The following is a 15,837-nucleotide window of genomic DNA, read 5'->3' on the forward strand; positions in this document are numbered from 1 at the left end:
AGCCACCCAGGGACCCCTGCTTTGTTTTTTTGTTTTTTCTTTTTTTCTTTCTTTCTTTTTTTGAATCAGGCTGAGCAAAGTTTTCCATAAAGGACCAGATATTAAAACATTCAGCTTGGTGAGCCATCTGTTCTGTATCACAACTCTGCCTTGGTAGTTTGAAAGCAGCCATGACAATATGTATACATGTGGGCATGGCTGTGTTCCAATAAAACTTTATTTATAAAAGCAGCCACCAGCCCTTAATTTTGCTGACCTCTACATTACATTATTCAGAAATGTAAAATGAGTTGCTAATTTCATTTTCTGAATTTGTCTACAGACTGCTCAGCATTAAGCTTAGAACATGGTAGTTAGTTAATAAAACTTGATTCTTTTTTGCCCTTCATAAATTTTTATGAGTAATGTTAATGTCCCAAACTGTGTAAGTAACGAATTTGGTAATAAAACTTGATTTTTTAAAAAGATTATTTATTTATTTATTTATTGACAGACACAAGTAGGCAGAGAGACAGGCAGAGAGAGAGGAGGAAGCAGGCCCCCTGCCGAGCAGAGAGCCCGATGCGGGGCTCAATCCCAGGACCCTGGGGTCATGACCTGATCCAAAGGCAGAGGCTTTAACCCACTGAGCCACCCAGGCACCCCATAAAACTTGATTTTTAAGAATGTATTTTCTAAACCATTGCCTCTAAATGTCTGATCTTATTTTAAGCAGCATAATTAAGTAGAATGTAAGTAAAATCTGAAGTCTCTCCTTACCCCAAAACTTAGAGTCCGTGACTCTGATTTACAGCCCACTACTTTCAACAGCATTGCATATCCTTAACTTTTTAAAAATTGAAGTCTAGTTGACACACAATGTGACATTAGTTCCACTGTACAACATAGTGATGTGACAACTTTATATTAACTTTTCTACTGAATGAAAGAATGTGTGAAAGTTTGTAGGTTTGGAGAGCATCACACACAATGGACCTCACTGATGTATTTGATTCTCTTGATTACATGGATAGGAAACCATAGCTGACAAGAGATGAGTGGCTTCACCAGGAAGACAAATTTGCTTTTAGGGGACAGTATAGATAACTGTAGTGACTATGCCTTAAGCTGCCTTTTAAAGGTTTTAGATTTGCCACACATGGCTAGGAATTGGGAAGCAATGGCCCTCTAGGTGCCATCCCGGTTTTGTGTGTCTCTGTGTGATGTCTGAGTGGATTAGCGTCTCTTCCTGCATGATTTACTGTTGTTACTACTGTAATTCCTAAGAGGGAGACGTATCAATCTGCAAGCCCTTCCCTTTCATTTGTTAAGGGGGTAATCGGCAGTAGTGGCCCCAGATTTCTTAATCCTACCACTGACCTGCAGGTTTTGGTGCCATGTCTGAAACGTCCACTTGCCTTACAGGCCTGTAACAACACCAGTGACCGGAAACACGCAGACTCCATTTTGGAGAAGTATGTTACTGAAATTGTCATGAGCATCGTCACCACTTTCTTCAGTTCTCCCTTCTCGGACCAGAGCACGACGCTGCAGGTAAGAAGGGCAAGGGCAGGGCATTCACAGCTGAACTTGGGCGGTGGCTGTCCGCCCGGATTTGGCAGTGAGCCGCTGTCCGTGAGCCATTCTGCAGAGCTTTCGGACAAGGTGCTTTTCCTTCTGTGGCGGGGGGGGGGGTCCCTTGACTAAAGAAGCACCTAAGGATGTTGTTCTAAACCAGATGATTCTATTGGTTGTTGATTTTTAGCCCCTTAAGATGCTTTTTCTTCCCCCTTCCTTCTTGTTGATTCCTCCCCTCTAATCTTAGAAGAAGGAGACGCAGCTTTCAGATAGGTGCTTCCCTGTTATTAATGCTTCTTAAAAACACATTTGGAGATCTCGATTCTATCTCCCAAATGTGCGCCTGGAGTTTACCCGACATGGTGAGGGGCTAGTGTGAGAAGTCGTGCAGCCAGCCAGGGGTACTGCTGCATGGCCCAGCCCTGCGGGCGTATGCACACCTTCATGCGTGGCACTCCTGGGACTGTGTACCATCATGGCCCCGTGTCACGATTCCCACCAGGTCCAAAGGTAGGAATCCATGGATCTGGGGGATGGTATCATTCTTTGACTTGGAAAAAAATCATCCTTCTCTTTATAACGTAAATCTGGGTTAACCGCTGTGTGAGTCTTGCTGCAGGATAAAATCTAATCTTGGTCTCCAGCAGTCAGAAGAGAAATACCCTCCTTGTCGTAGGAGGAGATAGAGCCTGTCCTGGGGTTGATGGGTGGCCCAGGGTTGCTGGAGTATAGACATAATCCTAATGAAGGTAAATGCTCTAAGGGAAGGGTGATTCTTGGTCAGTGTAATATTCCCTGATGCATTAATTAGATACTGCTATAGTTCATTAATATGCAAAGAGTTCGTATGAGTCTAATACAGCCCATGAGGTAGATAATACTTTTCCCATTTTCAGCTGTGTAAACTGAGGCTCAGAAAGTTTAATTACCGTGCTCAGTCAGGGTCACAGCCATTGACTGAGGTGGCATAATCATGATTTTAGCCTGCTTCTTTCTGATGCAAAAAGTTGAATTATAGAATTTTTTTATTGAGATACCTTTCCTTGGGACTACTGGTAACCTTCTGTTTAATTAGAAATAGCTATAAAAGCTAGCAGTTAAGTGAAAGTATCCCAGAGTTAGAAGGATTGCCTTTCAAATGTCTGTACTTGTTCATGAGTAATTAGGGAGCAGAAACTGGTTGGATCCCAAGCACATGAGTTCCTAGAGAACAGAACATGCTCCTTACCAAGTACTATTACACAGAGAGCCAGCTAGGGAAGATGCTTTGGTTACTAAGATTAGACTTGCTTCTTTTGTAATTTAATTTCAAGTGACAATCACCACAGCAATGCCCATTCTCCTATAGATTGTGAAACAGTATTACAAAACCAAAATGTCAAAGTAAATCAGTCACATTAATTGGAAAACCATTAAACGGGAACTTGAGTTTTGGTTTTCTATTTTGGTCACTTCGGTCTCCTCATACTGCCTTACTCTGAAGCCAATTTTTGGACCGCCTAATAAGCCAGACTTGTCAGAGAGATGAATCTTCAATATAAATGTTATAAGTTCCTAGCAATACCCAGGTAGTCTATATATACTTAGAATACAAAGTCTAAAGTGGTTTTAGCTTTGTTTTTTAAGGGGTAGCTTATGAATTTCTAGGACATTTATTTTCAAGGAATATTATTTTTGGATCTCTCATAGTTTGTTTTATTTTGTTTATATGCTGAGAAGTATATGCCTCATTTCCCCAGCTAGATTTTTACTTCCTTCCTGGCTTCCTTCCTTGTTTATTTTTTGTTGTTTGTTTGTTTGTTTCCTTCTTTTCATTCAGCCCAAACATATGAGGAAGGGAAATGGTGAATTTGGGTTTGGCTGTGTTGCATTTATGTTGCCCGTGGAATGTCCGGGGAGCAGCTGGAACTATGGGATCCAGAGAGGAAGAATAGAATTTTGGAGGCTTTAGAGCGGGATAAAGCTGGTCTCAAATCCTCACTCTGTCCCTTACTGGCTCTGTGGACTTGCCTTGGCCACTGAACTTCCGAACCTCTTGGCTTGCATTTGAAGCAGAAATGTAGTATCCGCCATACAGGTTATTGTGAGCACAAGAAATAATGTTTTATGAAACATCTAGCATAATGCCTGGTGCGTAGGAGAGGCTTAGTGAATAAGAACTTGTGCTTTTCCCTGCTAGACTGTCAGCTACGGTAAGAAGGACGTGGTTATGTCTTAGGTGCCCAGTTGTCTGTGACCCTGCTCTGTCCCTGTGCCTCGCTTTGTGCTTGGAACCTAGTAGTTGCTGACTCATTGAATAAGTAAATGAATCGGTGAGACTCAGGAGAATGGAGTGGCAGAATCCAAATTTATACATTGGCTCCTTGAAGTCGTGGCCCAGAAAATGAAATGGTTTACTAGAAGGGACTGGGCACAGCACAAATAGTTAGAGACAAGATACTCCAGAAGCCAGAGGAAGGTTTTCACTTCACTCTGTCCGCACGTAGGATAGGATTCAAGGAACAAGCAGGGCTTCAGGACCCAAGAACAGGGAGGATTATATGTAGAAGGTGTTGGGCAGCCATGAGGTCAAGTGAAGTGATGCCTAATGGAAGCTATTCTGGCCAATTCATTTTTTGTTTTTCCAGAGGTCAGAAGAACAGAGCCTAATAAACAGAGCCTAATAAACACTGGTTCCATTGAATTAATTTAGTCAAAGATACTTTTTGAATTTTGAATTCAGAGATACTCTTTGAATTTGGGTGTTGGGTTCTCATCACAACTCCAGCCAGTGGGGTGGATGTTGACTTCTCTGGGTCTTGGTGAGGGTTCAGTGAGAGGCAAAAAGCCCTTAGGCCTTGGCATGTGGCACAGAAAGTACTTCCTGAAGAAAGCAGTGAGATCCCGGTTTGCAGGTGACCTTGGTTGAAAGAGCACAAGTTGTTGGCGTCAGAGAGCTCTGACGTTGACTCACTGCTCTGCCACCACTTGTCCGTTCTTTGGTGAACTTTCTTTTAAGCTTTCTGGGCCTCCATTTTGTAGGTATAGCATTAAGGCAGTTTGTTTGCCACAGGATTGTTAGTTGAGTCCCCAAATGTGGCACCTAATAAGTGTAAGTTACCTGAACATTGTTCATAGAAGAGGTTCTGAATTTTTATTGACCTGTTGTACTTTCTTCTAATAGAGTTTCTTCCCCCTTACCCCAGCACTTTCTGTTGTTTTTCTTCTATCTCAGAAACCTTTCTAGAGTTTTTTAATGCTTTTTTTCTTTGCTATATTAACTCCCACTGTGTTATGGAGGGGCTATGTAAGTCCTCTTTCCCCAGACTGAAATCCCATGGAGTAGCTCACTGGACACAGTGAAGTTTGCCTTGCAGGTCAAAGCTACCATGACCCGGGTAGCTTTGGGTGGAGACCATAATATAACTTTGAAATGCATTCAGAAAGCACTGTCAAACTGAGGAAGTAAATGTTGGAGTTCTATTACTTTAATAAAAAGAGTACACATTTGTACCGTCCTAGGAATAGATTCTACCATATCATTAACTCCCTCATCCGTAGTAAATGAATACTTCTAATGAGTAACCATCCGAACTGTCTGCTGTTGATATCACTGAAGACACTGCTACAAATAAGTAAACATTCTTGGTGAGATCCACTCATCAGTTTGTTTTTTCTGGTTAAAAGTAGAGGTTCTGCTTATAGGAAATAACATCTGGAAGGAACTTTGGGTTAATCTGCCTCAGTCCACTTATTTTATATATTTTATATTTTATATATTAGGTGAAGTTAAAGCTCAGAGACATGGATGGCTCAGTTGGGTTAAGCCTCTGCCTTTGGCTGAGGTCATGATCTCAGGGTTCTGGGATCTAGTCCCTCATCAGGCTCTCTGCTCCACGGGGAGCCTGCTTCCCCCCCCCCCACCCCACCCCCCTGCCTACTTGTGAACTGTCCCTCTTTCAAAGCAATAAATAAAATATTAAGAAAAAAAAAAAAGCTCAGCAACATGAGGTAATTTGCCTGACGTCATACTGCCTGTTGGTAACCGGACAGTAATACCAGTTTTCACATTAATTCCATGGTTTGTTCTTCTGGTCAGACTCAGTTGGTATCAAGTTTATAGATGCCCTTAAAATGCTTCTAATTTTTTTCTTCCTTAGGCTAGGCAACTTCTAGAATCCTGCCAATAACCGGTCACCCCCTTCTCACTCTTGCAAAGGGTCCATTACTCTTAACCCACCATTCAATGCAATGTCTGTTTCTGACGGGCATATCTGTGATCTGCAGAAACGTCATACTGCCCGTCTCTCGGCCTCTCTTACTTGCAGACTCGCCAGCCGGTCTTTGTGCAACTGCTGCAAGGCGTGTTCAGGGTTTACCACTGCAACTGGTTGATGCCGAGCCAAAAAGCCTCCGTGGAGAGCTGTATCCGGGTGCTCTCTGATGTAGGTAAGATATCGTGCAGTTTGGATTGAACATGATGAAAATGAACTCCCTGCCAGTATTAGAGACAGCCATTTCTCAAGCGCTTGTTATAGCTCTTCTGAAGTTCTGCATGCAGGATGTTGCAGAGGCAGAACTGGAATGGAAATCTTGATTGCTAACCCTTGCTTTCATCTACCAACCCAGCATCTTCCAAAGTCAAGAGCCAGTAAGTCCCAAAGAAAGCTAGCCTTTGAAAAAGTAAGAGTGCATGGTTCAGTGTGAGGCAACTCTTGGCAAGTCCCAGGGCACACAAGCTAATTGAAGGCTCTGGGAAATCTCTCAGGCAAGAAATGAATTTGTTTACTCCAGTAAGTGTATTTGACCGTATGGAAACTTTCTTCCTATGAAGTACAAGCCCAGGGAACATCCTTTCTCAGAAATGGTGCACTGATCCCTTTTGACTCCATGATAAATGGTGCTCCATTCCCTCTTCCCCACCCCTTACTTGTCACCTCTCTGGCAGCTTTGAAAGGAAGTCTTAAAAATTACTGCTCCCTTCACCCGGACTTAAGCAGGCTCTATTTCTTGGCCCTGTTCCCCTTCATAAATGTTAAGCAAGGAGTTCCCCTGCGTGCCGAAATTTAAGAAGAGTTCTCTCCCTGTAGTAGCGATTTCCATCCCTTGAGAGCATCAGCAGAAACAGGTGAGGTTCTCGGCACTGTTGAGTAGTTGCCCAGCAAATACAGATGCTGTCTCTAGGGTGACTTACCTGATGTCAGTCCTCCCAATCCTGATTTCCTTGACTCTCACGTGGTAGGTGTTGGCATCTTTGTATTATCTACGCAGTTCTATTACATAATAAGAGATGAGGCTTTTGAAAGTGTGTACGCTATAGGGCTATGACGTGATACCCCAGAGCCAAGATTCTGAGGCAGTATCCCCAGAACTCACTATTCTGCCCTCAGAAGGTTATGCGTCATGAAGTTGTTGAGTAAAATTCAGGCAGGTTGCCCAGCTGACCAGGTCAGTGCTCATTAGGGAGATGAAATGTTTTAATTGGCTTGAAACTGACGAGAAAAGACAGAGGGAGGGGATGTCTTTTAAGTGGCAGGGCATGAAAACAGCACAGCCCCCCAGGAATTCAGACATGTGCCTCTTGGGGAATGCCTCCTCCTGACTAAAATCACACCAAAGTTCACTGTTTTTTATGGTTTATCTTCAGAAGGGGGTATCTGGTGTACTTTATTTCTATCTGACTATATGCTGTGCAGCCTGGTTTTGTGTGTGTGTGTGTGTGTGTGTGTGTGTGTTTTGTATTATTCTTATCTTCTTCCCCAAATTTCTCACTTGTTTTATTAAACTATTAAAATTCGTTGGCTGGCTGATGGTTCCTTAACCCACACTAGGTTTTTTTGTTTTTGTTTTTGTTTTTAATTGGATTTAAACAATTGCTTCTCAGATTGCTTCTTCCAGAGTGCTAGCTTTGTTTTTACAGTTAGATACAGGTAATATGGCACCTCTTCTTTGCTTCTGGTCATATGAACCATTAAAGATAGGCGGTTGTTGTCTTGTTTTTTGGAGGTTGTTGGATTTTCCGTATGAAAAAAAAAGGATTGTTGGTCGTAGTTATTTTCCTTCTTTAATTACGCTTTTTATTTTGGATGAATTTTAGACATATAGGAAGGTTGCCAGGGGAACACACGAGTTCCCATATGCCCCTCACCCAGTTTCCCCTGCTGTCAACATCTTGCAACACCAGAATATTTTTGTCAAAACTACAAAACTGATATTGGCCCATTGCTATGAAATAAACTCCAGACTTGGCACCACTTTTTCCATCAATGTCCTTCATCTGTTCCAGGATTCAGTCTAGGGTCCCATGTTGCCTTTAGTTGTGATGCCTCTGTAGTCTCCTCTGGGCTGCAAAAGTACCTCGGACTTTCCTCGTTTTTTATGACAGCAACAGTCTTGAAGAGTGCTGGTCAGGTGTCCTGTAGAATATCCCTGCTGTGGGTTTGATTGTTCCTTTCCTCATGATTAGACTGGAGTTTAAGAGGGGAAGACACGAGCCTAAATGGAAAGAATAGCTTATGTTATTGTAAATATCATCATTTGTATTATGTTTGGCTTAAATTGGCATTTTGTAGATTGTTGTGTAGAATACCACCGATAGAGGATTTTTAGAAAAATAACCAAATGAGTTCCCTGTCTTCATAATTCTTTACATATATGAACATAAGAGAGACCTTAGGATGCCAGTCATTGGGGAAACCCAATGAAGTTTAACTTTGACTTGCCCAAAGTTTGACCTTAGAACATGTTAATCCTCAGAGTTACTGCCCCCAAGAATTCACACTGAAAATTGCTGACCTAAGGATGGTCAAATTCATTTGAGCTCCTCAGCATTCATACTCATTGCCATGCAAGTGACATGTTATGGCTCGGAAAAATCTGCCTGAAGGATGATGGGGGAGTTAAGTCTGTCTTTGGGGCATCTCCTCCCCAAGTTGGAGTCTCACAAGTCATCTTTCTTCCCTGTAGCTAAGAGCCGGGCCATTGCTATTCCTGTGGACCTGGACAGCCAAGTCAACAACCTCTTTCTGAAGTCCCACAACATTGTACAGAAAACTGCCATGAACTGGCGGCTGACTGCCCGCAATGCGGCTCGCAGAGACTCTGTTCTGGCGGCTTCTAGAGACTACCGGAATATCATTGAGAGATTGCAGGTAATGCCTGACCCAGAGAGGAGTGAACCTGAACCAGGTCTAAGGTGGTTCCCACACAGCAGTGCTTCCATGAGCCAGAGAAAAACCAAGATGGACCATAGAGAGATGTTGGCATGTGAGTAGATAGTCAAGCACCGTAACAGACATAGGACCGAGAATGCAAAGCTACTTGGGAAGAGGAAAGCTCCTCACAAAGTCATGGTCTATAAAGGTTCATAGATGTACAGATTTCTTTATGTAGAATGGGGACTCTGCTCTTACCAGGAAGGAATATTTAAGTATTACATAAGGGTACTTAGAATAAGGGCATGAGGGCTCCATGTTTTTTTTTATTTTGTAAATCACCCTGGGATATTTAGCCTCTTGATTTAGCAGGTAAACTAGTGTGATAATGCCGAGAAAAGAGTTTTCTATCAGACTGAGCCAACTGAAAATAAAAATGTTCCTAAGTTCTACCTGGATTGTACTTTTTTTTTTAGCACCTAGGAAGAGAGCTGTGCCTTTATTAAGGGAAGAGTAGTGAGTATTAGGGGTATATGAAACACTTAAATATACATCTTAACATGAGCACCTTCCTTTAGCAAGCTCTTTAAGGGAGTCTCTTACAGGAAGTGCATGGGCCATTGTCGGAGATTCTCAGACACTTCAGATGGGCCTGCTGCAGTGGTTAAGGGCATGATCTCAGGCCAGCGCCTGCGGTCAAGTCCTGACACCATTTCTTAGAAATGCTGTGTCCTCGGAAAGGTTACTTTATTGCTCTATGCTTTGGTTTTCCCATCTGTGAAGTAGGATAATAGTAACACCTACCTCAAGGGGTGGATGTAAGGATTACAAGGCTGGTAACCTGTTCCCATTATCGGAACACATTTGCTTGCTTAACAAATCACAACAGCCATTATTTCCTTCTTTTCTGCTGTCCTACCTAGGTTGGCTAGGCTCGCTAGCTCAGGGTCTTGAATGTAGTCGCAGTGAGAAGGCATCTGCGGTTGGACTCATCTTGGAATCTTGCACATGTTTGGCCATTGATGTTGAGACCCCTCCAGCTGGAGTTGTGAGCTGAAGCATCTCCATGCAGTTTCCCCATGTGGTCGGTGCTTGCTTGCAGCATGGTGGCTGGGTCCCAAGATCAGCATCTCAGAGAGAGAAAGAGACAACAAAAGCTGTAATGACTTTAGGGCACACATAGAATCACTTTTGTCAAATTCTCTTGGTCAAGACACTCACAGGTGTCCACTGAGGTTCAAGAGAAGGGGACATAGACCACCATATGATGGGAAGAATGAATGTCAGTGATGCAGTGTGAGAAGAACGTGCAAGAGAAGATATATTGCAGTGGCCATTTTGGGAAAATACGGTTCATGTAAACGGCATAGGATAGAGCCTGGCGTGTAGTGAGCACCTGAAAGATGACAGCTGCTATTATGATTATTACTTTTACTGTCATTGCTGTTAGGACTGTAATAATGAATCTCTGTGAGGTTATATAACCAGCCTACAGATGCATTTATTAGCTCTACTCATGGTGGGCACTAGAATGCAATGGTGATGAAAACCACAAATGAGTAGTGCTACGGAGAGCTGCTGAGGAACCTCATCTTGTCCAGAGCTGGGATGGTGATCCTAGGCTTTGCTGAGGAGTGATGTTTGAACCAAGATCAGAGGAATATAGGACTTACTTAAAGAAAGGAGTAGAAGGGAGGGTAATGCATATGAAAAGAACTTTTTATGGGACAGAATGTGATGCATTTGAAGACCAAAGGAAGGTTAGTGTGGCTGGAAGCCCATGGAGCTGGGGAAGTAGGAAGGTGTTCTTAGGTCAGGGAAAGAATTCCACCCTTCCTCTGACAGACCCAGTCTTGAAGGTAATTTAATTCAAATAGAGTGCTTCCTGACTCCACTGTATTTTTAAAGTGAAGGGATATTACAGACTCATAATTGTTTGAATGCACAGTATTTTTTACTGTTCAGACTAAATAAATTATCTGCAGCCAAACACACCAGTTCCCAGATTTATTATGCATATTCTTGAGGAATAAAATAAAATATGTAAGCCTAGCTAATGCTTGTTATAAAGACTTGAGTAGTGGCTGAAAGGATCCTCATTATGCCGTGATTTATTGTCTGAGTCCCTGTAGTGTAAGATTGCCTAGGACAGCAGAAGTTATCATAATATAAGAACATTCACTTGCAGCCTGACTGCTTATATAATTAATCTCCATTGAGACATCCCCTCACTTAACACCAGCATCTTTCCCTACCCATTGCTTCACCATCCTTGTCTGTTGGCCTCTCCTCGATTGCTGAATGCTAAACATTTGACAATACAATGCAAATCAATTGCAGTGTAAAGTTCAAACCTTGCAAAAGATGCAGGATTTTATGAATATGATTTTGAAGAACTGCTTCAACCCCCTGCAAATGCTATAGACAAAGGTTTGCCTGAGTTAGGGCTGATAACTACTGAAGAAGAAAACTTTGGGTGCTTTCAAAAGAAGAAACAGATTTTAAAAAAAAAAAATGACCCTCTTTTTGACTGTGCTGTGAATGTCAGTATGAATTAAGGGATACTGTAGTGTACTCTTGCTGGAAAAATTACCCTTCCCCCTAAAATAATTTGATCGATGCATGCATTCTTTATGCATCCTAAATATTATTGAGTGATTATAAATTTTGTTCAGTATAAAATAAATAATATTCACATTCTTTAGTTTTAGTTTTGGGGTAACAGTTAAATCAATTCTTTATTGACCATTCTCTATGAAATTTGGGTCTACAGTTACGTTGAATGACTTAAAGGTCATTTAAGTGACCTTTCCCTTGAAAATCTCCTTGGTTTACTAGGCCTTCCTCTATTGTCTATCATGCTGTGTTCAGCTCCCATCTTGGTTAGCAAGGCTTCTAGTTAGGTTCTGAGTCACTAAGCCATCCAGCAGACTGTAGCATCTTTTGAAGATAATTTCTCATCTGTTTTCTGCCATTTGCCTTTATATGGTGTTTGTTGTGTTGGTTTTGCTGCTCTTTCAACTTCTCTCTGTTTTCCTCTCCTACAGCTATGTGTTTTGCATTTGAAGACCATCATGCTATCAGGGTACATGTATTTAGCATGTTGATACAGCATGTTCATTCATTTGTGTGCTCATTTTGGTATGACTTTTTATTATATGAATAATCCATGCTTATTGGAAGTAATTTGACTGTATTCCCAAGTACCCATTTATGGAAGAAAACTGGAATCACCTGCAATCCCACCACCCAGAAAAAACTAGTAGTGATGTTTTGCTAATATTTAGAAACACCTGATGTTGTTTCTAAAAAATCGGATCATATACTACATGCTATTGTTTAACCTTTTTTTGCATTCATATTGTAGTCATTTTTCTATGTTGTCGAGTATACTTTTTGCATCATATTTTAAAATATGTGGAATGACCCCTTGAGTGGCATAGGGTCATCACAATAGAAGGGCTGGGGGTGTTGTTTTTACCTCGTTCTCCATGTCAGGGGCTATGGCTTCAGATATCCCTGGGGCAATGTTTAATAATTTGTGATAAATATCAGACAGCATTAACGACGCTCTAACCTAGCCTAGGTTGTGGTCATTTTTGAGGTCAGAAATGAATGTTCTCACACTCCTGTAGTCAGCCTCGGCCTGAGCTGCTCACCAAAGCTGTACTTCCTTCCGTTCCAGGACATCGTCTCGGCTCTGGAGGACCGTCTAAGGCCCCTGGTCCAGGCAGAGTTATCTGTGCTCGTGGACGTGCTCCACAGACCTGAGCTGCTTTTCCCGGAGAACACAGATGCCAGGAGAAAGTGTGAAAGCGGTGGCTTCATTTGCAAGTAAGCAGCCTCTCACTCTGGGGTGGTCGATTGTGGAGCCCTGCTGACCAGACAAAGTACCTGTTCATTAAGAAGCAGATGCTGGCCTGGTTTTTGACTTTGACGAGTACAAGGTCATGCATTAGAGTCCTGCTCTGACCTTTCTAAAGTCTGTGGGTTCACTCGTACTTCCTGACACTTGTTTTGCGTGAGAATTTCTCCGATCATCTTCCGTACCATAAGCACCAGCAGGGTGTCCACCGTGGGCTGGAAGGGTCGTGACCCTTCTGCCCTCAAAAAGCTCAGACGTACCAGGATCCCACAGTTTTTTCCCAACATCTTTGTAACTTCTTAGTTTATGCCTTGAGGCATTATCTGTAAGAAACAACAGGTTCCATCAGTGGAAATCTCCGTTTGATTTTTATCCTAAGGTGGGTTGGTTAACTTGAGAGTGGGCTCTGCCTCAGAGCCCCTCCAAGGACCCTGGGTCCCTCAAAGAACAAGACTATGGGTTAATGAACAGTGTTTATTCACCTTAATGATCATCCTCATGACTTTTTTTTGTTGTTGCTGTTTTTTAATACCAGTGGCATATTTTAACCATGTTATCAGCACCCCTTGCTGCGTAAAAAGCCACACTCTATAAACTAACAGGTTTGAGTGGACTTCTGTACTATTTCTCTTCCCCCTGTCGTCTCCCCCTCTTATGTGATAGACTCCTGCCCAGGGTGCCCTTTTGCTGTTACTGACCAGCGGGTGTCACTGTTGAGACACTTTAGAGACCAACTGGCAGTTCTCACTACAGTGAATGCCCCGAAGCATGTCGAACCTGTGAGCCTTTGATAAATATTTGTTCATTAACTGACTACTTAAAATAAGTTGCTTGTGAAGTGATTGTTTGTTTAATTCAAAGATCATTTCAGGGACCTAATGCATGGTTTCCCCTCCGTTCAGGTTGATAAAGCATACTAAACAGCTGCTAGAGGAGAATGAGGAAAAACTCTGCATTAAGGTCCTACAGACCCTCCGAGAAATGATGACCAAAGATAGAGGCTATGGAGAAAAGGTACTGCATTTTATGCTCTTGTCAAGACAAGATCTTGCTATTCAATTGAAATGGGATCATGGGTTAGAAATCCGATATAGTTCAGGCGTACTGACTGAGGGGACTTATTACTTTTTAAAGCTAATTATCCTGTCATAAAAGGTAGCTAAATCATATGTCTTCTCTTCTAAAAATCACATATACTTAGACGTCTTATAGGCTGCTAATGTTAGAGAAATAGTAATAAGAGATTTTTGTCTCAATTCCCGGCATGAGTGCAAACGCCTCTTGTGTATCGAGGCACGCATTCCTGACTGGTGGGTTCCAGCCACGCATACCTGTGGGCCTGCTTGGTTCTTTCTGGTGAGATGTTGCACAGTGCTTCCAGTGTACTGAAAAACTCCCTCCGGGTCTAACTGGAATTAGGGCAGGCAAACATATTACCCTTTCTAGCTCAGACTGGGACACGGGCCGTCCCTGGGACGTGCTAATTTCCTGGCATAGGCAGTGAGCAAGGATGTGCAGAGACCACTCCCCACATTTTTGATTTTGGTCCAAGTGGGATAAAAACAATCACATTGCCCCTCCTTTCTACCCCTTCCCCACCTTAAAAAATTGCGGGTCCTGAATTTAAAATTCCACCAGTTTTCATTTGAAGGTAGTGTGTTCACTAATGGACTCCTAGCTACTTTCGTAGCATTTTCTGAGCAGGTAAATGCACTGATATCATTGGTTTGTCAAAATACCCAATAACTCATTGATTCATCTCTGCGAAGAAGCCTTGATAATTAAATCATAGTCTTCTTTGTCAAAGTGGGTGGTGGCAACCAGGTCATTTCAAGCATCTTGATTTCTGACCTAAGCAATATCTTATGCAAATATTAGAATAATTTCACATGTGAAAATCTTTGGGTAAGAAAAGTAAAACAGCAAAGTACACAAGCCCTTTTGTAGTATATACATTCCTTCCTGTCCCCAAATCACACGGCTTTGAAATGTCACCGAGAATTTTAAAAATACATAAATTAAAGGGTGAATGAATGTGGACTAATTAGGAAATAAGTATCTATAACTCAGTAGGAACTTTGAGGCGATAACCTACAATAAAAGAGTTTATAAATATAAATGGTAGAGGTGAAGACCCCTTGTACAAATGAGAAAGGATGAGATGTCCTTTTCATACAAGCACCTATAGATAGCTGTGTGGATCTTGCGCTGACACACAAGGAATAGGCAAAGGCTAATAGCAGAGAGGACCAGACAAATAAGCAGCATTTATTTCACAAGATTTTTATTTTTCTTTTTCTTTTCTTTTTTTTTTTTTTTTTTTTTTAAGATTTTATTTATGTATTTGACAGACAGAGATCACAAGTAGGCAGAGAGGCAGGCAGAGAGAGAGGAGGAAGCAGGCTCCCCGCTGAGCAGAGAGCCTGATGCGGGGCTCGATCCCAGGACCCTGGGATCATGACCTGAGTTGAAGGCAGAGGCTTCTTTAACCCACTGAGCCACCCAGGCGCCCCGAGGTCTTTATTTTTCTTAAAGTGACCTTTAAGGAGTATTTTTAACATACAATTCTAGTTACAGAAATTCACTCTTCATAATAAGATAAAATCCACCAAAAGGGCCATAACCAGCTATGAATGTATTTGCAGGTTTGGGGGCATAAAACCTGATTTTAAAGGTGGAGATCAGTTTTCTCTTCTTTAGAAGATCTGTTCATTTCAATGACTGAGATTTTTATAGTAAACGTGGTGGCTACTCCCACAAACATTACAAGTTGTGATTATACTTCCATTTCTCTCAAGTTTTTTTGTTTGTTTCTGTTTTTAATATCATGGAAAGTGGAAAAAAGCTGGGAGTCAGGTCTGTTGTTGCTTGGCATCCACGTACATCAGGGTCTTTGAGCCACATGGAAGATATGCTTCTCCCCACCAGTTTTCCCTGCCTGTTTGCTAACTGGGAGAATATCACAGACCATGGGAGATACTGGATCTGAGATGTTGTAAAATTGTCTGTTATAAACCTCACGAAAAACAGTAGAGCCTACAGCTTTAAGAGGGCAGGAGGTGGAGGTCACTATGAAAGAGTAAATTGTCACAGTTTAGAAGAGGTTCTCAGGCCCTGGCTCACAATTTTTTCTTTAGCTGGTGAAGGAAGTAGCCACACCCAAGCAGAGACAGGCTTAAAGGAAAGATGGCATGTCTTTCCAGTCTGGCTGGGGCTGTCTTCCCCCTTCACGAAAGTGAAAATACCGTAGGCAAATGTAGGTCATGCAACCAAGGAAGACAT

At 42.1% G+C, this 15,837-nt stretch overlaps 1 protein-coding gene across 6 annotated transcripts in view; it reads left to right on the top strand.

Annotated features, from left to right (window-relative positions):
- The window catches only part of ITPR1 (inositol 1,4,5-trisphosphate receptor type 1), a 326,972-nt gene that overhangs the window by 185,521 nt on the left and 125,614 nt on the right, over positions 1-15,837 (top strand). For all 6 annotated transcript variants that reach the window (XM_059161557.1, XM_059161558.1, XM_059161559.1 and 3 more), the window contains 5 exons: positions 1,405-1,533; positions 5,865-5,985; positions 8,503-8,687; positions 12,376-12,524; positions 13,458-13,569. In XM_059161557.1, the coding sequence (XP_059017540.1) occupies positions 1,405-1,533; positions 5,865-5,985; positions 8,503-8,687; positions 12,376-12,524; positions 13,458-13,569 (696 nt within the window). The remainder of the gene's footprint in view (positions 1-1,404; positions 1,534-5,864; positions 5,986-8,502; positions 8,688-12,375; positions 12,525-13,457; positions 13,570-15,837) is intronic.

The sequence above is a fragment of the Mustela lutreola genome, chromosome 2, assembly GCF_030435805.1.
Source record: "Mustela lutreola isolate mMusLut2 chromosome 2, mMusLut2.pri, whole genome shotgun sequence".
In the NCBI taxonomy this organism is placed as follows: Eukaryota; Metazoa; Chordata; class Mammalia; order Carnivora; family Mustelidae; genus Mustela; species Mustela lutreola.